This window comes from Lissotriton helveticus, chromosome 3_1, assembly GCF_964261635.1.
Source record: "Lissotriton helveticus chromosome 3_1, aLisHel1.1, whole genome shotgun sequence".
NCBI classification, from domain to species: domain Eukaryota; kingdom Metazoa; phylum Chordata; class Amphibia; order Caudata; family Salamandridae; genus Lissotriton; species Lissotriton helveticus.
The window spans coordinates 244935563-244959429 of record NC_136061.1 but is presented as its reverse complement, the minus strand read 5'-3'; the positions used below and the strand labels follow the sequence as shown (position 1 = coordinate 244959429).

General features: G+C 51.7%; 1 protein-coding gene across 8 annotated transcripts in view; it reads right to left on the bottom strand.

The window, feature by feature from the left end:
- NF1 (neurofibromin 1) overlaps nt 1-23867 on the bottom strand; it is a 2143703-nt gene that overhangs the window by 170511 nt on the left and 1949325 nt on the right. The window contains exon 58 of one of the 8 annotated variants that reach the window (XM_078679717.1): nt 10643-10703. The exons of the other annotated variants lie outside the window; for them this stretch is intronic. Within the exon in view, the coding sequence (XP_078535843.1) occupies nt 10643-10703 (61 nt within the window). The remainder of the gene's footprint in view (nt 1-10642; nt 10704-23867) is intronic. 8 annotated transcript variants of the gene reach the window in all.

The following is a 23867-nucleotide window of genomic DNA, read 5'->3' as shown; positions in this document are numbered from 1 at the left end:
TAGAAAATGTCACAACAGACGAAGAGGCCTGCAACTATAGACTACAAACAGTGAGGGACCACAAGGTCAGAACAGAAGAGGAACACCAATATACCCCAAGACAGCACCAGCAAGGGGAGGCACATCCCCTATAAGAGCTAAGGGCAGAGGCACAACCTAGGGACCCTAAGCCAGAGGGCTGCAGAGGAGGCAGAAATTGCAAGCAATGAAAAGGAGGAAGAGCATGAGCAGAGGGAAGCAAGGGTGAAGAGAGGGGAGGCCAGGACACCCCCACGCTCATCCAAGGGACCAGGAATATCAATCAGAAAGCCCCGGGACAGACAACGGCAGAGGAGTACAGAGGAAGAAATGATCACCTCAAAACTCCAAGGAGGTGTGCCAGAAGTAGAGGCAAGCCCTTCACATGAAACACACACATACAGTTAAATGAACAGCTGAACCGGCCACAGCCCAAAGTCAGCAGATAAGGCAGGAACGGCTCCACAGTCAAGAAAGGCAGGCGTGAGAAGAATGTACGACATTGTTCTGCATTCTGTCCATCAACTGTTGTTTTGCATTTGTCACCCCGAGTGGGATGGGTATGCTCAGACGTGAGTCCCATGCTCTCCACACCACTGGAGTCAAGCTATCCTGGCTGAAGATGGCTGATAGCCAGAAACCGGTCCTAGGATGCTTGATTCCGGTCCAGTAAAGACATGGCTTGGCAGTTCGGGCTGGACTGTTCCCATGAGGCACAGGGTCAAGGCTGATTTGCATATGGCCATGTCTGAGATGGGGAGGTGTGGAGTGCAAAAAAACGATGGATTTAGGCCCAGATCTCTGTACTGGGGTGAATGTATGACATTGTTCTGCATTCTGTCCAACAACTGTTGTTTTGCATGTGTCACCCCGAGTGGGATGGGTATGCTCAGACGTGAGTCCCATGCTCTCCACACCACTGGAGTCAAGCTATCCTGGCTGAAGACGGCTGATAGCCAGAAACCGGTCCTAGCTAATAGCGACCATTTACCTTTTGCTGGCATTATTGTGTGATTTAAACTGCTTTTTATGAACTTTTAAAATCTGTATCTGAATTCTTTGTGGGGGCTTTTAAATTTATTAATCAAGAGGGAATTTACTGCAGGCACACTGACACCCCTCCTCACGCTTCATATTCACTTCTCCTGCCTCGCCCAGCCGATTTCTCTCACTCGGTGTAGGCGGCGGCGGGCGCCATCTTTGGTGTGGGCTGGGGCTGCGCTCTAGTCGCGCCGGCCTCCCGCCCTCCCAGACTATTTAGCAGGGTTATTTTTCAGCGCTCACTGCCTTTCAGAGCTCTCCCTAGAGGGAGTCTAGGGCTGCGAGCTAATAGCGACCATTTACCTTTTGCTGGCATTATTGTGTGATTTAAACTGCTTTTTATGAACTTTTAAAATCTGAATCTGAATTCTTTGTGGGGGCTTTTAAATTTATTAATCAAGAGGGAATTTACTGCAGGCACACTGACACCCCTCCTCACGGTTCATATTCACTTCTCCTGCCTCGCCCAGCCGATTTCTCTCACTCGGTGTAGGCGGCGGCGGGCGCCATCTTTGGTGTGGGCTGGGGCTGCGCTCTAGTCGCGCCGGCCTCCCGCCCTCCCAGACTATTTAGCAGGGTTATTTTTCGGCGCTCACTGCCTTTCAGAGCTCTCCCTAGAGGGAGTCTAGGGCTGCGAGCTAATAGCGACCATTTACCTTTTGCTGGCATTATTGTGTGATTTAAACTGCTTTTTATGAACTTTTAAAATCTGTATCTGAATTCTTTGTGGGGGCTTTTAAATTTATTAATCAAGAGGGAATTTACTGCAGGCACACTGACACCCCTCCTCACGCTTCATATTCACTTCTCCTGCCTGGCCCAGCCGATTTCTCTCACTCGGTGTAGGCGGCGGCGGGCGCCATCTTTGGTGTGGGCGGGGGTTGCGCTCTAGTCGCGCCGGCCTCCCACCCTCCTCACGTCCTATATAATTGACACCATGTCCAGACGGCGCAGCGGGCTGGCGCAGCGGGCGCGCGCCGAAGCCGCGCCTAAGCCAAGCCCGTCTGCGCCCGTCCGCGCCCGGACACGGCCTAGGGCCACAACCCCTGGTCCCCGACTGCGTTATTCTCCTCAGCAATTAAAAAAGCTGAACCATGGTAATGTACATCAAGACTGCATTTCTGTACCTCTTACCGCTCTTACCGCTGCGGTGGGCGCCTGTCCTCCCCCGTGTCCGGGGTGTAGCTACCAACTTTTACAATCCCATCTATCAGTCCAAGTAGACCCTAACTATATCCCGTCATATGCTCTGGATAACGCTTTCTCTCATAGCTGTCGAGCTGCGCTTATTAATACGCGCTCTCTTCCATCCCACAGTCTCCAGATTAGTGAGTTTATTCTCGCCCACGACCTGGATTTACTATTTGCCACTGAAACCTGGGCAGATGCCGGGTCAGGGCCGGATTTTTGTGCTGCAACCCCTGATGGATATAGTGTAGCCAGACATGACAGACCCATAGGAAGAGGTGGCGGACTCGCTATTATTTACAAGGATAAATACCGTACCACCTTTGATCCCATAAACTCCGCCAACTGTGAAGCAGCTACCTTTGCTATCAGCATCAATTCTAAACAAGCCTTGAAAGGAATCTTATTATATCTTCCTCCTGGCCCTCGAAACCCCTTTCTCTCCACCTTTTCAGACTTTAATGATCATATTATAAGTTCTGATAAATATATGATACTGGGAGATTTCAACTTCTATTTGGAAGAGCAGGACAACCATGATACCATTCAACTTACTGCTGATCTCTCAAATTTGGGATTGCATCAATTGGTTAAGGGCATCACACATCAGGCAGGACATACCTTAGATGGTCTGTTCACTAATAATCCTGATATTTTTGTATTGGAATCATGCCTATCACGTGGTCAGACCATAGGGCCATTATATTTGAGTTACATATCCGGACTACAAATCTTCCTCCCCCCAGGCCACGAACCAGGATTGGGACTCGAGCCTGGAAGAACCCGGATATCCCTCATATGTTAGATTCCCTGACCTCTTCCTGCCCTCAGGGAGGAGATACTCCTGCACTATCAGCCTCCGAATTCCAGGATTGGATTCGGAGTGCCGCTGATCAAGTGGCCCCGGAGAAACTCACGAGATTTAATAGAGCATCTCCGTCGGCCGCTTGGTATACTGAAGATCTTAGACTTCATCGGCAACACTGCAGGAACCTAGAAAGGCGTTGGAGGAAAGTCTACTGCCCCATAGCCAAACAAACCTATAAAGATGCCCTCACAATATATAAAAAGGCGATTATCGCCCGAAAAACTGTCTTTTTTTCGGCACAAATAGAGAATGCCACAAATTCTGCTAGAGAGCTGTTCTCTGTCGTCACGACTCTGTCCACTCCCTCCACGGGATCGGGGGTCGAACCCTCACAGACCTTCTGCAATGATCTTTCCACATTCTTCACCACAAAGGTGGCTGATATATATTCCTCTTTCGAAGGGGATACCAGGACTAAACACAGAGTCTGTAATGAGGAAAAAGTAATTTCTGATCATAATCATGATCGCTTTCCCTGTTTTACGCCCACCACACAAGACAATATTATCAGACTCATCTCCACCACTAAGTCGGGCTCCCCTCTGGACCCTTGTCCTCCTTCCGTGATGGCAAAACTCACTGAAGTGATCTCGCGTCCACTCATGGAAATTTGCAACACTGCATTCCAGACAGGTCAATACCCCAGTCCTTGGAAGAAGGCTGCAATCAAACCCCTTTTGAAAAAACCTTCCCTGGACCCTACAGCTGTGGCCAGTTACAGACCCATTGCGTGTCTGCCCTTTCCTGCCAAAATATGCGAATCTCTGATGAACAAACAACTCTCAGAGTTCGTCGAGGCTCACCAACTCCTCGACAAAACGCAGTTTGGGTTCAGGAAAGGGCATGGAACGGAGACCGCCTTGATAAAGGCCTCAGATGAGATAAGGGCTATCATGGACCAGGGAGGGGCGGCTGTCCTGATCCTTCTGGATTTGTCTGCAGCCTTTGACACGGTCGACCATGGTATCCTGGTCGACTGTGTCACAGCCTTGGGGATAAATGGTATGGCCAGGGACCTTATTTCATCTTTCCTGGAAAACCGTACCCAGACAGTGAGGCTGGGAGATTTCTACTCCCCTATCTCTGCACTCCCTTGTGGAGTCCCACAGGGCTCCTCGCTAAGTCCTATGCTATTTAACATCTACGTAGCGGACTTAGCGAGGGTAAAAAAGGCCCATGGGGTACGGCTCACATCCTACGCAGACGATACCCAGCTGGTTCTGGCAATTCATAGAGATGGCCCTATTGTGGCAGCCAACTTCCAGAGAGCCATGCTCGAGGTCAGCACTTGGATGGCCTCGAATTGTCTGAGGCTTAACTCAGATAAGACCGAGATCATGACCTTCGGCAGGCTCTCTCCTGAATGGTCTTCTATCTGGTGGCCTGAAAAGCTGGGCCCTCCACCTGTCCCAGTAGAAAAGGCCAGAAACCTGGGAGTGATTTTTGACAGTAAACTGTCTTTCGACCTCCACACAAACAAGGTTGTCTCTTCAGCATTCTTCATTTTGAAAAAAATTAAGAAACTATTGCCTTACCTCCCTACCTCAGCTGGGAAGACCCTGGTCTCTACCTTAGTTTTCTCAAAAATAGACTATGGGAACGCTCTCTTTTTAAACACACAGAAGCGTGTCCTAATGAAGTTGCAGTCTATTCAGAATGCGGCTGCAAGGATTCTTCTTAACATTCCTCGTCGCAAGCCCACCACTCCTGCCATTCGTCATCTCCACTGGCTGAGAGTTGAAAGCCGTATCAAATTTAAGGCCTTCTGCATTGCCTATAAGGCAGTGCATGGCGTTGGACCCAGGTTCCTCACAGAAGCCTTTCAGCTATACACCCCCAAGAGGCAACTAAGATCGGCTAACATCTGTCTCCTCCCTGTACCGCGTACAAGAACTGCCACCTGGGGAGACAGACGTTTTCTGGTGGCCACTCCAAAACTTTGGAATCTCTTGCCATTGGCTATTAAAACTGCCCCGAACCTGATGAGCTTTCGCAGGCTCTTAAAAACATGGCTGTTCAACCAGTAAGTTAATGGCTGATTTCTATTAGCTCACAAGCGCCGAGACACCTTAGGGTATTTGTTGCGCTATAAAAATCTCGAAAATAAATAAATAAATAGGACGCTTGAGTCCGGTCCAGTTAAGACATGGCTTGGCAGTTCGGGCTGGACTGTTCCCATGAGGCACAGGGTCAAGGCTGATTTGCATATGGCCATGTCTGAGATGGGGAGGTGTGGAGTGCAAAAAAACGATGGATTTAGGCCCAAATCTCTGTACTGGGGTGAATGTATAAAATTGTTCTGCATTCTGTCCATCAACTGTTGTTTTGCATGTGTCACCCCGAGTGGGATGGGTATGCTCAGACGTGAGTCCCATGCTCTCCACACCACTGGAGTCAAGCTATCCTGGCTGAAGACGGCTGATAGCCAGAAACCGGTCCTAGGACGCTTGAGTCTGGTCCAGTTAAGACATGGCTTGGCAGTTCGGGCTGGACTGTTCCCATGAGGCACAGGGTCAAGGCTGATTTGCATATGGCCATGTCTGAGATGGGGAGGTGTGGAGTGCAAAAAAACGATGGATTTAGGCCCAAATCTCTGTACTGGGGTGAATGTATAAAATTGTTCTGCATTCTGTCCATCAACTGTTGTTTTGCATGTGTCACCCCGAGTGGGATGGGTATGCTCAGACGTGAGTCCCATGCTCTCCACACCACTGGAGTCAAGCTATCCTGGCTGAAGACGGCTGATAGCCAGAAACCGGTCCTAGGATGCTTGATTCTGGTCCAGTAAAGACATGGCTTGGCAGTTTGGGCTGGACTGTTCCCATGAGGTACAGGGTCAAGGCTGATTTGCATATGGCCATGTCTGAACTGGGGTGGTGTGGAGTGCAAAAAAAAGATGGATTTAGGCCCAGATCTCTGTACCGGGGTGAATTTATGACATTGTTCTGCATTCTGTCCATCAACTGTTGTTTTGCAATTGTCACCCCGAGTGGGATGGGTATGCTCAGACGTGAGTCCCATGCTCTCCACACCACTGGAGTCAAGCTACCCTGGCTGAAGACGGCTGATCGCCAGAAACCGGTCCTGCGATGCTTGATTCCGGTCCAGTAAAGACATGGCTTGGCAGTTCGTGCTGGACTGTTCCCATGAGGCACAGGGTCAAGGCTGATTTGCATATGGCCAGGTCTGAACTGGGGTGGTGTGGAGTGCAAAAAAACGATGGATTTAGGCCCAGATCTCTGTACTGGTGTGAATGTATGACATTGTTCTGCATTCTGTCCCTCAACTGTTGTTTTGCAGGCGTGAGAAGAAAGAAATAGTCTTGCAAGGCACCAGCAGACCAAGAGGCAGGATCACAAGGCCCCCTCTCCCCCAATGCCCCTTGCCGTGGAGCAGAAGAGCAGGCGTGCGCAGCCGGAAGCTGGCAAATACTATGAAGCCGAGCGCCCAGACCAAGCCAAGCGCAGGACGAAAGCAAAGGCCAGGAAAATCCAGAACAACCTCTAAAGGGAAATTATACCAGACATAAACCGACCCACGAAAGAAGTGGAACCAGCCAGAAGAGAAGAGGAGGAGAAAAACATAGGACAGACACCATCCACCAGAACCCAGGAAAACACCAGGAAATCCTACCCCTCCTGGAGCACCAAGCAGAGGACCAGGCTAAACGCTGGACAAAAAAGGGGCGGGAACCACCACAGCACAACGCCACACACGGCATGCCAAAGCTGGTCCAGCAATGACACGGTAACTGAAACGACAGACCCTGGAGCCATGCAAGCTACACCCCCACAAAGAACCGCATAAGCGGTAAACAGCGACACCAGGAAAGGTGAGGAGCCCACAAGGGGAGTCCACACCTCGCCCACATAGGACAGAGCTATACAATAGCTACAAGTACCCCACTTAGGGAAAGGCATGTCCCATAGAAAACAAGGGAACCACTCTTAGGGAAAAAAATCCTGCATCAGAGGACAAGAACACAAAACCTGCGGTAGGAATCACAGACAACTAAGCAATTGGCCAAAAATTACACACTTGCCAAAGGGCTGAACCAGCAGCCAACAGAAGAGAGGGACCAACCAAGGGACCCCGAAGGCACGCCAAACCACACAGAATATATAAACGGCCCACTCAAAAAACAGCAGATTCCAGGAGCAGGTGGGATAACGCCTCCCATCAAGCCTCGGGGGATCAACATGCAGCCTACGGAGGGGGAGGCAGATGGAGTCCCGCAAGGAGACGCTGAATGGCGGAGTCCATATGAGTGTTAAACAAAAGGACCCCCATCAAAGGGCAGGTCAACCAGACGCTCCCTAATATTCTCAGGAAAAACAGCATCCTGTAGCCAAGCATGGCGACGGAGAGCCACAGAAGTGGCCATAGCACGGCCGAGAGCATCGGCAACATCCAAGGCCGCACGGAGAATAAATACGGCCAACTCCCGACCATCCAACACATGGTGCTGTAGATCAGTGGGGGCACCCTCAAGGGAGACATGAGAAAGAAGGGACTCCGCTGAATCCCACAGGCTGGAGGTAGCCCTAGCCAACACACAAAGAGTGTTGAGCGCCTGCAAGGCAGCACTGGATGAAGCGAAGATGTTACGCCCCCTGAAATCTAACCACCGGGCCTTCCGAGATGGAGGAAACAACACCAGAGGCAAGGACGGAAAGGCAGTCCGCAGAAGAGAGCCTTGAGTAGAATGGTGGAAGGAAAGCCAAACATGATCGTGTGGCGTAGGACGGTGATGATGCAGGAGCGGCTGAGGCACCGGATGACCCGTGGCAGGACGCCCCCAAGCTCCTAGAAGAGAATTGTGGAGCGACGCTTCAAAAGGAAGGAACAGCTCCCGTCCACCAGAGCCCTGGTAGAGAACCTCCAAGAGATTATCTGTAGGAAAAGGGGTGACCGGCTCGCCCATCCGCAAAATGCCAGCGGCCGTGGAAATAGCCAGAACGAAGGCGACACTGGCCTCCGTAGGGCTCGCGGGGGAGAAAGTAATTCCTCCGCGGGTGACGGCAGCAGACTGAGCCATCCGTCTCCAAGTCCAGCTATAGGGGGGAGCGGCCAGCCCTGGAATAGTGGGGGATCCACAGACGAGTGGGGAACCTGAGGGACCCCGGGGAGGGTGGAGAAGCCGGTGGTGGTCCAACCGCGAACTGCGGAAAGGAGGGCCCGAGGGCTTAGGCCGCAGGGACGGCAAGGCACCCTCCCTGGAAGATGACGGTGAAAAGGCAACAATGCAGCACCCTGTCTCTGGAGAGATAGAAACCAGCAGATAGGGAACCTCCTCAGAAGACGAATCATGGACCCGACGCTGGCACGGCACCGTGGAATCCGCCACAGGCGCCAGCTCGACGACGACTGGCGCCGGAGCGGGCATCGGCAGCGCCGAGTTGACCTCCTCCACCACGTGCTCCCTAAGAGAATGGGGCGGGGTCGGAGCAGGTGCGGCTAAGGAACGGCGCCGAAAAGGTGCCGGCTCGACCTCACTCAGGGCAGCCGCCTGCAGAGAGGACTGAGGGGACTCGGGAAAGCACCCCAGGCCCGGGCCTTCACCCACGGCACCGCCAGGGCAGGGGAGGAAAGCCTCCGGCACCGAAACGACGCCGGCTCGGCCTCTGGAGAGGCAGCCACCTGCTCCGAGGGCAGAGGGGGACTCGGGGACAAGCCCGGAGTCCCGGTGACCTCCTGTGACACCACAGGGGGCCCCATAGGGATGTGCTGCGAGGCAGGGTCGCCACGGGTCGAAGAGGGGAGCCCTGAAGGACTACCCCTCGACGACACCAACCCTCCTACAACCGAAACCTTCGGCGCCGGGGCCAAAGCCGCCAATGACTCCGCAGAAGGCCCCGCATAAGGCAAGGGATCCGCAGACATCTCAGGAGGTGAAGGAGGGGCCAAAGAAGCCTGCAGAGCTGCAGTGTAGGCTGTCATTTGGGCCCTAGTCGCCCGATGCCGGGAAACGGTGGATAGGGTGGTGACTGGCGGGGGCGCACGTACAGAGGGGAGCGCGCGCCCTCTGCCAAACGAGGACATGACCTCGGAGACAAACTACAGGACCTACCAGCTGGCAAGCGACACCCTTGGGGCCATGGCACGGGGCGATGCCGCAGACGGTATCGGTGGTTCCTGGCCTCCGAGGTAGGGGACGGACGCTGGGACGACTCTGACCTGGACAAGCGGGCCAACAGCAATTTCATCCGGCGCTCCCGCCGGGACTTCGGTTTAAGGTATTGACAAGCTTCATAGTCCGTAGAGTCATGGTGCTTGCCCACACACCACATACATATTGAGTGAGGGTCTGTCGCCGACATCTGGCGTTCACAATCCATACACGACTTGAAGCCCGAAGGCATTCGCACACTGTTACACGAACCAAAATGTGAAAAGGAGGCTTGAAAACCAGTCGGGGCACGATCCGGATCGACGTGGTCGCGGAAAAGAGAAAAACTGATGTCGACGTGAGGTGGGGCTTATGTGACCTTGCTGACGTCATGCCCGCGGACGACGTCAGGGTGGAGTCACATGGTACCGCCACCCGGCGCGCAGAGATGCTGAGGCAAGAAAAAAAATTCTGGATCCAGTCTCACGCCTGGGGATAATTCTACATTAAGGACTCTGCGGCTAGTAGTCTCTATCAGATAATCCCAGCATTTCTAAGCAATCAGATGGAAGGAGGACCTTCATTCATGGTGCAAATGTCCCCTTTAAGGGAGGGGGCAGGAAAGAGTGAAGCAGGCTCGGAGGCAAAAACATTCTGCTTCACTTCCTGGGCCCTCATGATACAAATGACAGGTACCAGTCAGCAACATACCACACGTTTCCAGTGACTAGTTAAAACCAGAGGATTATAAGAATTAATCCCAAAACAAAACCTGTTCTAAGTAGTCCCCAACTCACCTTCACAGCGAGTTGTACATTGAAATCAGGCTTGAAGGAGATGCCTGTGGATCCAGTGTGCACCTGTTGGAATTTCTAGTGTTCATTATAGCTCAACATGCAGAGGATATGGGGACATTTCATATGAGGAGAAAAAAACAGCTATTTGGAATTATTATTCTAATGGATTTGCTATAGTAACTCTGTTGCTGTGAGGATTCCAATCATACATTCCACATATAACCAACATTCATATACGACAGTAAATGTTGAGCCTTTGCTTCACATTTTTTAAGCTTATGTTAAAGTGAACTTTATGACCGTGCACATGACTTTTCAAGGCAACACAAACACAATGTTCTTCCATTTAATGCTATCTTATAATACACATAATTCAAGTTATTACACATGATGGTGTGAAGTGAGATGTTCTTTTAATGCGAAGACACATGAGTGAAGAGAGAGGCGATGACTCCAGGTAAGACAATTTATTCAGTCTTGACCTTTATGAATGAGCGGAACGAAAAAGGTCACTAATATCTACTCATAGTTGTATACATTCTTTACACAACTGGGGAAACCAGAGTACAGTAAATATCAGGAAGCAATGTCAAGCAGCACTGCTTTTCTGAGATTCCTTACCAGGTCAGTCCGTTGTGCAGGAAGAAACGGGGAGAGCTTCGAGAGCCACAGGAGCCGGCAGCTTTTTGAAAAACACGATACAAGGTAGAGTAATGAGGGCCTGTACTGGGGCCACATGATAGTGAACTATGACAACAGAACTCAATGGGATCACTTACTTACAGGTAACGTTGGTTCTCCCCAGCATTTATATTCCCCCCCCCCCCTTCTGCTGTAACTAACCCATTTAGGATAACATTCGGAGGATCCAAAATCACATTTGCCAGCAAAATTATATAAAAAGCAATAGAAAACCTTTAAGCAGTCACCAAAAGTCTAATGTCTATGAATACTGGTGCCATCCACAGGCAGTGTTTTCTAAATAGTCTAAAGTGAAAATGGAAGGAAAAGTAGACAACCTGGTTTCTGCATGTTAGTCAGAGGGAAAGGAGAATAACCTGCTTGTAAATCTGGATGGGAGTTTAAGACATAACAGAAATCCATGTTACCAAAAAGTATGCTGGCCATTTTCGCTTGCTCCTCACCTACCCACCCCAACTCCCCATTTTAACTGAGCAGATCAAGAATTTGTTATAAAAAAATAAAATAAAAAACGGAGTTGGGGGTGGGTAATATATTGTATCTGGATTCTGGAGCAAACATTATGCCAATAGCATAGATTGCATCACCTCTATGGTGATCGAATGCAGAGGTTTTCAGAATTAACACTGTACATGTATATAATAGGATAGTCTGGAAGCATCTAATTCACTTTCCCAGCGGCACTGTGTGCACATACTCACCGTAGGATGTTTGGCATTCTATTGCAGCAGAGACAATTCTGTAAGCATTGTATGCTTTAAAATGAAGATATCTGGGTAATGTTTTTAGATGCTTAAGACCTGCCCATGCGACCTGCTACATCATGGCGAGAACAACCATGCTGTGGGTCCCACACACTCACAGCTGGAAAAGTCAGCAAAAATCAAGCCAGCTCGACCCATTATTCGATGAACCACTTAGACATTTCCAGGATGTAACAATTATTATGGTTATCACCCAATGTATATACTATATTCTGCTGTTGAAATCTGTTTCTAGTGCTGCACCGATCCTTCAAAATAAATAATATATTAAAATAAATACAAATCAAAAAGTTGAACAAGGAGATGCAGTTTTTATACTCGATGGTACAGTCAATGACAAGCCAATCCAGGTACATTCAGTAACAAGGATTCTGAAAGGAACTTTGTTCTCTTCGCATATTCTTTATTTTTATAACGCCATTAGAAACCTTGAAATCTTTTTTGATGTCACAAACCCTGGTGCCTGTTACAGATCTCCACAGGGAATCACATGATGTTGATCAGATGCAACAATGTCCTAATACGGTGGTTTTTAAGCTTTTTATTTGTGTGGCCGTCCACTTAATCATTACAGAGTCAGGGAACCTCCACCTGATAAATATTGGAATCTGGGAACCCCCATCAGTCATAACTGAAATCCATGTACCCTGGCCGAAGCAATGATGACTTGGACCATAAAACAAAAAACAAATGATAAAATATTTATTTTACAAACAAATCTTAATGTTAATGGGAAGGGTGGGCTTTTCTAAATTCAATTAAGGCAACCCATTGTTCATTCTATATTCAGTTTGGTGCACTTGCACTGTCCCATGAATCAAGCTGAGAATACTAACCTAATTTTTATCCTCAATTTTAAATTCCTTCACATTTACAGAATGTTTTAAAATGTTCTATTGTGCTTGTTTATTTATATACACTTTATTAATCTATTAACAGTATAACATTTAGAAAGCAGTCGTGGACCCCCTGAGTAGGCTTTGAGGACCCCAAGTTAAGAACCACTGCCCTAATACATAAATACCATCAGCTCACCCAACCTTTTGATAAGATCCAAGGACTATCAGAGAAGGTCTTCTGAGAATGACAAACTTATAACGTACAGGGCCAGAATGTCTAGACACAACCATCAATAATATCACTGGCCATTCCTGTAGTCAAGAAGCCCTGACACTGTGTCACGGGGTCAGCCTAGAGTCCCAGTAGGAAATGACAAACAAGTTAGTTACCTTTGGTAACGCTCTTTCTGGCAGAGAGACTATCTAGCCACACATTGGTCACCTTTTGAATATGCCTCTGGCATCAGATTGGATCTGCAAACTCTTTTAATGGTAATTCTGTGCATCTGAAGGTGGTGCAGTGTGGCTCCGCACTGATGCCATTCCGATCCAGAAGTGATGTATGGGGCATATAATGGTGCCACTTGAGTGGGTTGACATCAGTTGCTTTTGAGATGTAGAGCCCCAAAAGCAAACTAGAATAGCAATGTGCAGAATCCTAGACTTGGAATCTGATTAATAGGTCGTCCAATCACAGAACGGGATGCCAATTTATAGCAGATCTTTATGTAGAGCATGATCGATCCAGTGCAAAATGGTACACTTCTGAACAGCCTTGCCTTTTTTTGGTCCAGCAAATCCCACGAAGACCTAATCCTCCACCCGGTGTTTGTGAGCACAAGTTTCAGCCTTTCCTTAATGTATGGCAGGAAGGCCATTCAGAACCAAGCAGATGGCCCTCAGCTCCAGAAGATTGATATGAAACTGGAACTCCACTAGAGGCCTCCGATTTCTACCACTCCCACATGGCTGTCCTAGCTCAGAAGCGATGCATCAGTCACCACTGTCAGCTCTGGGTGGGGGTCACGGTCCAGCAACCACCACTGCAGGTCTTTGGCAGTCTCCTCCGAAGCCTGATCGTGTTCGAAGAGGTCCCCTTGATGTTGGGCTCACAGGGACTTCAAATCGCACTGCAAAGCCCATATGCCACCTGGCGTGCTGAACAAGTAGAATGCAGGATGCCATCACTCCCAGCAGCCTCAGACAAATCCAGAACCGGGACTGGAAGATCATTAGCATAGTCTCAATATTCTGGACTCTTTCCCGGGGGAAAGGTACCAAATAGAAACGTGTCTAGAATGTCTCCAATTAAGAGGAGTATCTAAGAAGGAGTCTTGTGTGACTTTGGCATTGAAAACCCCCAAGAAGACAGGTGGTTTGCCGTAGTCTGGAGGTGTCTGATAACTGCGTAGGTCAAGCTTCCCTTCAAAAGCCAGTTGTCAAATTAAGGGGAAGACTGGCACACCTGACCTCCGAAGGTGTGCTGCCACCACCATCACTTTCGTAAACACTTGAGGGACACTGGTAGGACCAAAGGGCAGCACATAAAAAAAAAGCTCCTCTCCCACCACGAACCGCAGATAGCACCAATGGGCTGACAGGTCAGGAATGTGGAAATAGACGTCCTGCAGATCCAATGCCACCATCCACTATCTAAGGTCAAGGGCAGACAAGACCTCCGCTAGGGGGAGCATTTTTAACTTCTCCTTCTGGAGGAAGGCATTGAGAGGGCACAGGTCTAGGACGGGCACAGGTCTAGGACAGGCCAAGGACCTCTGTCTTTCTTGGGCACCAGAAAATACAGGGAATAAGAACCACATCCTACTTCTTGCACCATCATCCTTTCTACAGCTCCTTTGGCCGAAATGCTTCCTGACGCAAAATGGAGAGAGAGTTCTCAGTCAGTTTCTGGAGTGACTATGGGAGGTTCGTTGGGGAAGAAAGGAAAGGTGAGTCATAACTTTTGAACACAAATTGCAGAACCCACCTGTCCGATGTGATCTCTTACCAACCCAGATGGAATCAGTGGATCCTGTCTCCCACCGGGTGGCTGGGACCCTGAAGCACAAGTTACTACTTGTGTAACAATATATCTGTAAGAGACATTAGTTAGTGATAGATTCCTTACCGTAGAATATTCCCAGGCGTCAGACTGGATCCGGAAAGTTTTGCGCCAGTAGGTGGCGTCCTGCGGCTCCGCGTCCGTCGCTGGCGTCTTAAGCACCGAGATGACGTCACGGAGTCTACATAGGCGCCACCCATGATTACTGACTTCAGTTCTGTACACGACTTTCAACACCAGGAACTCAGAACCATGCAAGAAACTGACCACTGGTGCCAAGAAACTAGGGCCCTGAAAAGGGGATGACCTTAACCCAAGTAATCAGTTCACAGAAGCGGGGAGGATGGGTGGGGCGGTGAGGAATCTATCACTAACTAATGTCTCTTACTACACAAGTAGTAACATGTGCATCAGAAAGAGACACGCTAGTGATAGATTCCTTACCTTAGAATAGATACCCCAGCAACACCAACCCCGGTGGTGGGTCTGCGAACCAAATTACACCAGGAAATCACGGAGAACAGAACGGCCAAGGAAGCCGTCTCTCCAGACCCGACTGTCAAGGTAGAAAGAGAGCGCACGTTTTGGGTCCAGAGGGTGGCGCCTCTCTTCTTCTCTGGAAGGATGCGGAGGCGGAAAGAAGGTGGACAAAGTGATGGTCTGCTCGATGTGGAAAGGTGTGGCAACCTTTGCCAAGAAAGCAGGATGAGTCCTCAGAACCACCTTGTCCTGATGAACAGAAAGGAAAGGAGGTTTAGAAGAAAGAGCCTGGAGCTCACTCACTCTTTTGGCAGAGGTGATAGCCACCAGGAAAGCAGTCTTTAAGGTGAGAAGACGCAAAGGACAGTTATGAAGGGCTCGAAGGGAGCGCACATCAGAAACGTCTAGACAAGGCTCAAGTCCCATTGAGGCATGATGAACGGCACAGGAGGGAAGGTGTGCATAATGCCTTTCAGAAAACAGTTAACAGCCAGGGACTTAAAAAGAGAAGGCTGATCAGTAAGCCGTAGAAAGGCGGAGATGGCAGAAAGATAAGCTTTGACAGTGCACAGAACAGAGCCCTGCCGGGTCAAGGAAAGAAGGAACAGAAGAACTTCAGAAAGAGGGGCAGAAAGGGGATCCACAGAATTGGCTGTGCACCATGCCACAAACTTGCTCGACCTGCAGGCGTATACTGTTTTCGTGGAGGGACGCCTGGCTGCCAGAATGACATCACAGACTTCGGGAGATAGATCGAAAGCGGTCAACTGTTGCCGCTCAATCTCCACGCTCAATCGTCCCCTGCTGCTGTGACAGAAGATTCTCCCGAAGTGGCAGCCGGATCGGGGGCTCGATCGCCATGCTGAGTAGCTCGGGATACCAGTACCTTTGTGCCCAATCTGGAGCCACAAGAATGACTTGGGTCCGGTCACGCCAAATCTTCTTCAGCACTGTCGGAAGAAGTGGTATAGGCGGAAAGGCGTACAATAGACGCCACTCCACTTGCACCAAAAATTGTCGCCTAGCGAGTGTCGCTTTGGAAATTCCGACGCGTAGAACTGATGACATTGCGCGTTCCCTTCGGTGGCGAATAGATCTAAACAAGGCTCTCACCACTGCCGACAGAGATCCTGCGCCACGTATGAGTTCAGACGCCATTCGTGATCCATCAAGCACCGGCAGCTGAGTTCGTCCGCCCTGGCGTTCAGAGAACCTGTCAGGTGTTGAACCACCAAGGTAATGCCCTGATGTTCCAGCCATGTCAAGAAGGCGCAGAGCCTCCTGACATAGGGTCCACGACCTCACTCCGCCCTGTTTGTTGCAATACCCCATGGCCGTAGTGTTGTCCTTAAACACCTGCACTACACTTCTCGGGACAGAGGGAATTAATGCCTTCAGTGCCAGTCGGATCGCACCAAGCTCCAAAAGGTTGATATGGAGCCGGGACTCCACCGGAGACCAGAGGCCTCTGATCTCCGCCTCTCCCAAGTGGCCACCCCATCCCAAGAGGTACACGTTCGTCATCACTGTGTGCTACGGTTGGGGAAGGGAGAGGTATCTGCCATTGACCCAATCGCGATTCGTGAGCCACCACTGTGATTGTCGTGCAGTGCCCTCTGAGATCTTGATGTAATCGGACAGGTTGCCCCGGTTCTGTGCCCACTGGAACTTCAGGTCCCACTGCAGAGCCTGCATATGCCACCTGGCATGTGGCACTAGTAGGATGCAGGAGGCCATCAGGCCCAGGAGCCGGAAACCCAGGATAGAGGCTGAAAGATCGGAATCATAGCCTGAATATCCTGCACTCGCTGTTCGGGAGGATAAACCCAAAACTGCTCTGATGAAGGGGGAGCTTCTGAGAGGGACTCTAGTGCAACTTCGGCACGTTGATGGAGAACCCCTGCAAATGCAGGAGGTCGGAGGTGGGTGACAACTACCTGGGGCGAGCCCGCCTTCAACAACCAGTCGTCGAGGTAGGGGAAGACTGACACCCCTGACCCGCGCAGATGAGCTGCGACCACCGCCATCGCTTTTGTGAACACCCGAGGGGCACTGGAAAGGCCGAAGGGGAGCACGGCAAACTGAAAATGCTCCTGGCCTACCGTGAACCACAGGTAACGTCGGTGGGCTGGCAGGACGGGGATGTGGAAATATGCGTCCTGCAAGTCCAACGCTACCAGTCCCCAGGGTCGAGGGCAGCCAGGACCTGAGCCAGCGTCAGCATCTTGAATTTCTCCGTCCGGAGGACGCGATTGACATTCCTTAGGTCCAAGATGGGACGCAGGTCTCCCTTGTCTTTCTTGGGGACCAGAAAGTAGTAGGAATAACAACCACTCCCTATTTCCAACCCAGGAACGCACTTGATGACCCCTTGGCCAAGAGGGCTGTCACTTCCTGCTGAAGAAGCACCAAGTGATCCCCGACATGCGGTGGCACTGAGGTGGCATGGCTGGAGGGAAGGAGTGTAAGGGAAGGGAATAACCCCCGCGGATAATCTGCAACTTCCACTTGTCCGATGTAATATCCCCCCAGTGGGGGAGGAGGTGGCGGATCCTGCCATCCACAGGCGTGGGGTGCTCCACAAAGCTCAGATTAGGAAGGTTTGGAGGTAGAAGCAGCGGGGCGGAAGTGGAGTGACCCCCACACTGATGCCCAGACATGCCCCTGCGGAAGCCGCGTCTGCGCTGAGGCTGGTTCTGCGCAGGCTTGCTGAAGGAACGTGTCTGAGTGCCCCTGTAGTGTCCACGAAAAGAACGAAAATCAGGAGTAGCCGGGCTCTATGTAGACAGACCCAAGGACTTGGTGGTGGCCCGCGAGTCCTTAAAACGCTCCAGCGCACTGTCAGACTTATCGCCAAACAGGCGAGTGCTATCAAAGGGAATGTCCCTGAGCGAACTCAGGACATCGGGCGAGAACCCAGTAGAACGCAACCAGGCATGGCGACGCAGCGCCACAGTCGTAGAAATCGCCCTGCCCAACGAGTCAGCGGTGTCCAACCCACATCAAATGGCGAACTTATCCGCATCCTTACCCTCAGCAACCGCTTAGGAAAGAACAGCCTGAACTTCCTCAGGACACTGAGGCAAGACCTGAGCCACGGTATCCCACACCTCATGGAAATAGCGGCCTAATATGCAGGCGGTATTCACCGACCGTAGCCCCAAGCTGGCTTAGGGTAACAACCGCTTACCGAACTGTTTCAGCGTCTTAGAGTCCTTATCTGACGGAGCCTTGGGAAAAGCACTCTGCGACGTTGAGACCTGGATAACCAGACTCTTAGGCATCAGGTGGGTGGTGAAGAAGGCAGAGTCATCAGGCGCCGGACGGTGAGGCCTGGCGACATTCTTATCTACTGGGTCCCCCGTGGCCAGCCGCGACCAAGTACCCAACAGGGCGTCAGTGAGGGCACCATTGAAGGGAAGCAGCGGCTCTGACGAGATAGACGCCGTCTGGAGCACCTGGGTGAGGAGGTTAGTCATAAGGGCCACCGTAGGGAGGTTCAGAACCTCAGCTGCCCGACGGAGATATCGAGGTCGCCTGCGTCCTCCAGATCGTCCACCCAGTCCTGCTCGGAGTCACACTAACGGGTAAGAGGGTCCTTGGACCTCTCCCAATCATACTCCACCTCCGTTGCCGGAGGAGCCGGCTGCGGCGGCGGAATGGGAGGAGGGACGAACGGCGTAGGAAACGGCGCCGGCACCGTCTCCCAATGCAGATCCCAGGCAGGAATGAAATGGTCCTGGAACCGGGGCAAGGGCGGAACAAACGGCACCTACTGAGGCGCCGACGGCGGTGCTGGTGCCGGAGTCGTCAGTGCTGGACCGTGTGGCGCCAGGGCCGAAGCCAACGGCATAGGATCCTGTGGCGCCAAAGCTGGATCCGCCGGCGGGCCAACAGGATCTGCACAAGCGACCGCAGGGCCCGAATGCGCCCGGCGAGAATTCGAGGCCTAAAAAGGCGATCAACAGTGGCAAGAAACTCTTGCACCTGTTCGGGAGTCGCCAACGGACCCAGGAAAGGTGGGTAGACCACAGGACTTCCAGCCTCTAAGGGAGCCACAGGGGCACAACCTCTGTCCCTTTCGTCCACATCCGAAGACTGACAGGGGGACGTCGGAGAGCAAACACGCTCCTTCAGCATCTTTTTATGTCGTCGCTTACCGCAATCTTAGGGCGAAGACTTGGAGCCCGAGGAGCGATGACTGCGGCCCCACGAGCGGTCTCGGGAACTGTCCCTGGACTCGGAGCGGCACCGGGACGAGTGCAGGACCTCCAGTAGCTTCCTGCGCCACTCCCTCAAGACCTTCAGGGAAATAGCCCGACAGTCCCGGGAGTCGTGATCGGTCTCCAGGCAGTAGAGGTAAATATCATGGGGGTCCGCCACTGACATATTACGACGGCAGGCCCAACATGACTTAAAGCCAGGCATCCCTACATGCACCAGGAGAAAAAAGGTGGGACAAAAGTCTCAAAAGAGTAGTCAAAAAGTGACTAAGGTACGTTCTCTATCCGGATCTGCGCTTGCTGGTGCGGAAATTAAAGAACTGACGTCACCGCACATGGGTGGCGCCTAAGTAGTCTCCGTGACGTCATCTCGTCGCATACGGCACCAGCGACGGACGCGGAGCCGCAGGACACCCCCTACTGACGCGCAGGGGTAGTGCTAGCAAAGTTTTCAGGATCCAGTCTGATGCCTGGGGATATTCTAAGGTAAGGAATCTATCACTAACGTGTCTCTTTCAGATTCAAGGTACAACGGCACTGGGGTCACAACATCCACAGGCACTAGTCATTCCTAAAACACGTTTTACATTTAGAACTTCAGTACCGTAACCCAGACCATACAAGCACTTCAATTAATTTTTTATTATAGTCTTAATTGAAACCCTAGTCTTAAATTAATTACATATTATATACCTTTTTGGAACCCATAATTTAAATTTTAATAAATAATCATTGACATAACCTAAACAATACCCCTACTCTTAATTAAAACAGTCTTCCTGAATGTAATCCTAATCCCAACTTTAACTACAAATTTATGTCATTGAGTAAATCAAATCATTTTAGTTAACTTAACTCAAACGCTAATCCTAACTATGAAATAATTTAAATTAGTATCCTAAGATAATACATAATTTAAATGTAATTCAATGTATATTTCCTTTACCTATTCCAACCAATAAACATAACTATTAATTGTAATAAATTACATTTAATTAACCTAACTAATGATATTTAACTTATGCTTGACCTAACCTGAACGATCACCATAATATATTCTCTAGTTTATATTTTGATTTTTAACCTTAACATGCACATAATGGCCAATAATAACTACAACAGTTATTAAATTGATTCTGTAATTATTTACATTAACTTACTTAATGGGGGCGTGGCCAAGATGGCGACCTGCTAGGACGTGTTCCGATCGGCTCCCCGGCCCCGTACCCCATTCTGCCCTTCCATAAGCCTGCAAATCCCCCAAATTGCTGGCGTTCTGCCCCGCCGCACTGCGCTCCTCAGTGGTGCCCAGCGGGGCGACTTCAGGCCGCGGAGAAGACTGCCTGGGCTGAACACGATTCATCGCAGCTGCCCTGCCCGGGGGTTAAGTGTAATGGGGGCCGCGAGCTTGCACTGCCCAGCGCGGCTCCTGTGACGGCTCCTGAGATGCTGGCGCCGGCGGAGAACCACTGACGGCGAATCGCACGGGCTGGGACCAGACACAGATAAGCGGACCCGGCAGAAGCGCCAACCCAGCAGGAGGCGGTAAAAGCTGGGCCCTGGGGCACCCTGGTGGGCCATCGCGAAACTCGAGCCCCCGGCTTCGGGCCTACAGCGAGTGGGGGAGTGAGAACAGGCAGCGGCCCTGACCCCGGCGGGAGCACCCCATGGTGAGCATTGCAGCGCGCACCTGTCTGAGGCGTGAGGGAAGCTGACCCCGACCACACACTACCCCATTGGGGGGCCGGCGACCGGGAGAGCAGGGCTGCCCTCTACGAAACTCGAATCCCCGGCTTCGGGCCTAGCCAGGCCCGACTATCAGCGAAGAGAGGGAGGCCTGTAACGGGGGTGCAGTCGGCCCCACTGGAATTCTGCCCAGCTGCTGCACCCATAGCCAACAGGTGAGGAGGGGCACAAAGGGAGTGGAGGTGCCCAGTAACAACATGCCAGGCTGGACAGCCGACCACGCCTGGGGGGCCCCCCGAGATAGAGCTGGGTGATTACCCTGTCGTGGGAGATCCTTTTACGAGCCGCCCACCATACGGGACCAGTCAGGCCACAGCTGAATCTCCTGGTCATTTGAGAGCGCCCTCCCACCAAACGACGCCCGGCTGGCGACCCCAGTCTGCCCTGTCCCCCAGAGACAGCGAGAGTGTGGCGCAATGTCTAACGTGAATCGCAGAGGGGGCCGTACGATCACTGATATGTTAGTGAAAACTGCACCGAAGGGGGAGAAGACCCAGGCACCTTCTTCGCCGCCCACATCAGCTACCACCCCGGGGCGAGATGATGGAGAGGCTCCTATCACAAAAGCTTTCCTGGAAACACTCTTTAACACCTTGCGAGATGACTTCCAGACCCTGAAACAGGACCTAGCCGGTGAACAGCGCGAACTCCGCCGCGATGTGGACGGCTTGGGGGAAAGGGTGGCCACGATGGAGGAGGCGGGCCATGCCCGCAGCGTAGAACTGGAACTCCTACAGCAAGAGGTCCTCCGCCTCCGGGGCCAACAGGTGGACCTCCAGGCGCATGCGGAGGATCTCGAAAACCGCTCCCAACGGAACAACATACGGGTCCGGGGAGTGCCATTGAACGCGGAGGGGAATAGCGTTACCCGTTACTTGCAGGACTTGTTCAGAGAGATTCTTGGTGAGACTGCTGACTTTGTCATCCGCATAGACCGAGCGCACAGAGTTGGCCTGGCGCGACGCGCTCCTGCCCCCCTCCAGACATTTTAGCCTATCTACCTGATTTCCCCTTGAAAGAAAGGATGCTGAGAGAGGCCCGTCAGAATCAACCTCTCCGCTTCCGGGACAGCCCAGTGGCACTATTTCAAGACCTTTCAGCGATTACGCTTCAGAAACGAAGGGCCTTCCGAGTGGCCGCAACATTTCTGCGAGACAAGGGGGTGCCCTACTTGCGGGGTCACCCGTTTCGGCTATTTTTCAAATGGAAGGTGGTCCTCCACCAACTCCGCTCGCTCCGAGACACGTGCGCCCTGCTGGGTATCGACCTGGCAGAGGATGAACAGGCAGAAGACGCTTCCCCTGATCTACACGAGACGGACCACCGCAGCAATCTCGAGACGGATGGCAACGGGTGAGGAGACGACGCTCACCTAAAGCGAACCAGAAGCCGGACCCGACAACCATGGCCTTGGAACACGCGGCAGCCATACAAGAGGTGGTCAAAGACACGACAGCTCCACCCTGAAGTGGGGGGCCTCTGGGGTTGCCACTGCCACAAACTCCTCTATCTTGTGACTCTACGGGCCTGAACTGCGTTCTGATAGGCCCAGGACTATGGTTCTTTTTTGGGGATTTCTAGTTGGGGTTAGGGAGGGAGAGGGGGGCGGACGGAGTGCTGGCGGGGGGTGGGATGGGGTTGGGGGGGGGGCCTGGGGGCGGTGGGAAGGGTTGAGGGAGGGAACCAATGTGCCAAGGGGGTTTCACGAGATAGATCCATCGCCTTCCACTTACATCTTGCAATATGGTGCTGTCACCCTCGTACAATTCCTCTTACCCACTTGACCTGCGATGGTTGACTCAGTTCTGAAGGTATTGACCCTTAATGTGAAAGGCCTGAACAACCCCATTAAGCGGAGGGCGGTGATCTCATATCTGGAAAATTTGCTTACTCCAAGAGACCCATCTTCTGGCGAAGGATTGGCATAGGATGCGCTCCCGCGCCTTCCCCCAGCAGTTTTTCTCCTCTCACCCGGTGAAAAGGGCAGGGGTAGCCATTCTAGTGTCTAGGCGTTTTCAGGGGCGGTGGGGGACAAAATGGGGGAGATCAAAGGCAGGCTCCTCGCCTATAGCTTCTTGATAGGTGGCCGACATCTGACAATTGGTTTCCTATACAGTCCGAACACAGGGCAGGAACCCTTTCTGAAGAGGGCCATTTCAGAGACACTCCAATCCCCTAACTCTCTCCTACTTCTAGGGGGGGGGACCTCAATCTGGTAATGGACACTAACATGGCTAGGTCTGGGCACAGGTACGGAAACACAGACACCCTCTCCACTGCAGGCAAGGCTTGGTTACACGAACGTGGTCTGGTAGACTTCTGGAGAACCAAACACCCTGGGGTGTCACAATTCACCTATTATTCACACGTGCACCGCACTTATGCTAGGCTTGACCACTTTCTTGGTTCCTCTGATTTAGTCACTAGCCTTACAGACATCTGCATTGTACCAGCAGCTCTCTCCGACCACGACGCAGTTGAGCTACTGCTCACGATTCCCAAACCTAGCCGTCCCCCTGGGACATGGCGGCTGGGCGAAACCCTCCTGCAGCGCCCGGAAGTCGCAAAGCAACTCCATAAGTGCATTACTGACTACTTAACCATTAATGACACGCCCGAGACGCCGGCCTCAGCCCTGTGGGGGGCCCTGAAATCGGTGGCCCGAGGCAAGCTCATTGCGATCGCAGCGGTGGAAGCCAAGGCCCGTAAAGCGAAGCGAGAGGACCTCACTGCCCAGGTTTCTGAACTTGAGAGGGTTCATAGTTGTACCGGGGCTCCACGGGTATGGAAGTAATTAAAAGGGGCCAGGGCCCAACTGGCCAGCCTAGACACGGATAGGGCGGAACTCGACGCTCTCCACCTCTGCCACACTTAATATGTCGGAGGGAACAAGACCGGTCGCTTACTTGCCAGTGCGCTGAAAGCAAAGACCCAACGCTCAAAGATCTCAGGCCTCAAAGACGGGAGCGGCGTTGGCATCGAGGGGGAAGCACAGGTCGCAGAGGCGTTTAGGGACTTCTACGCCTCTTT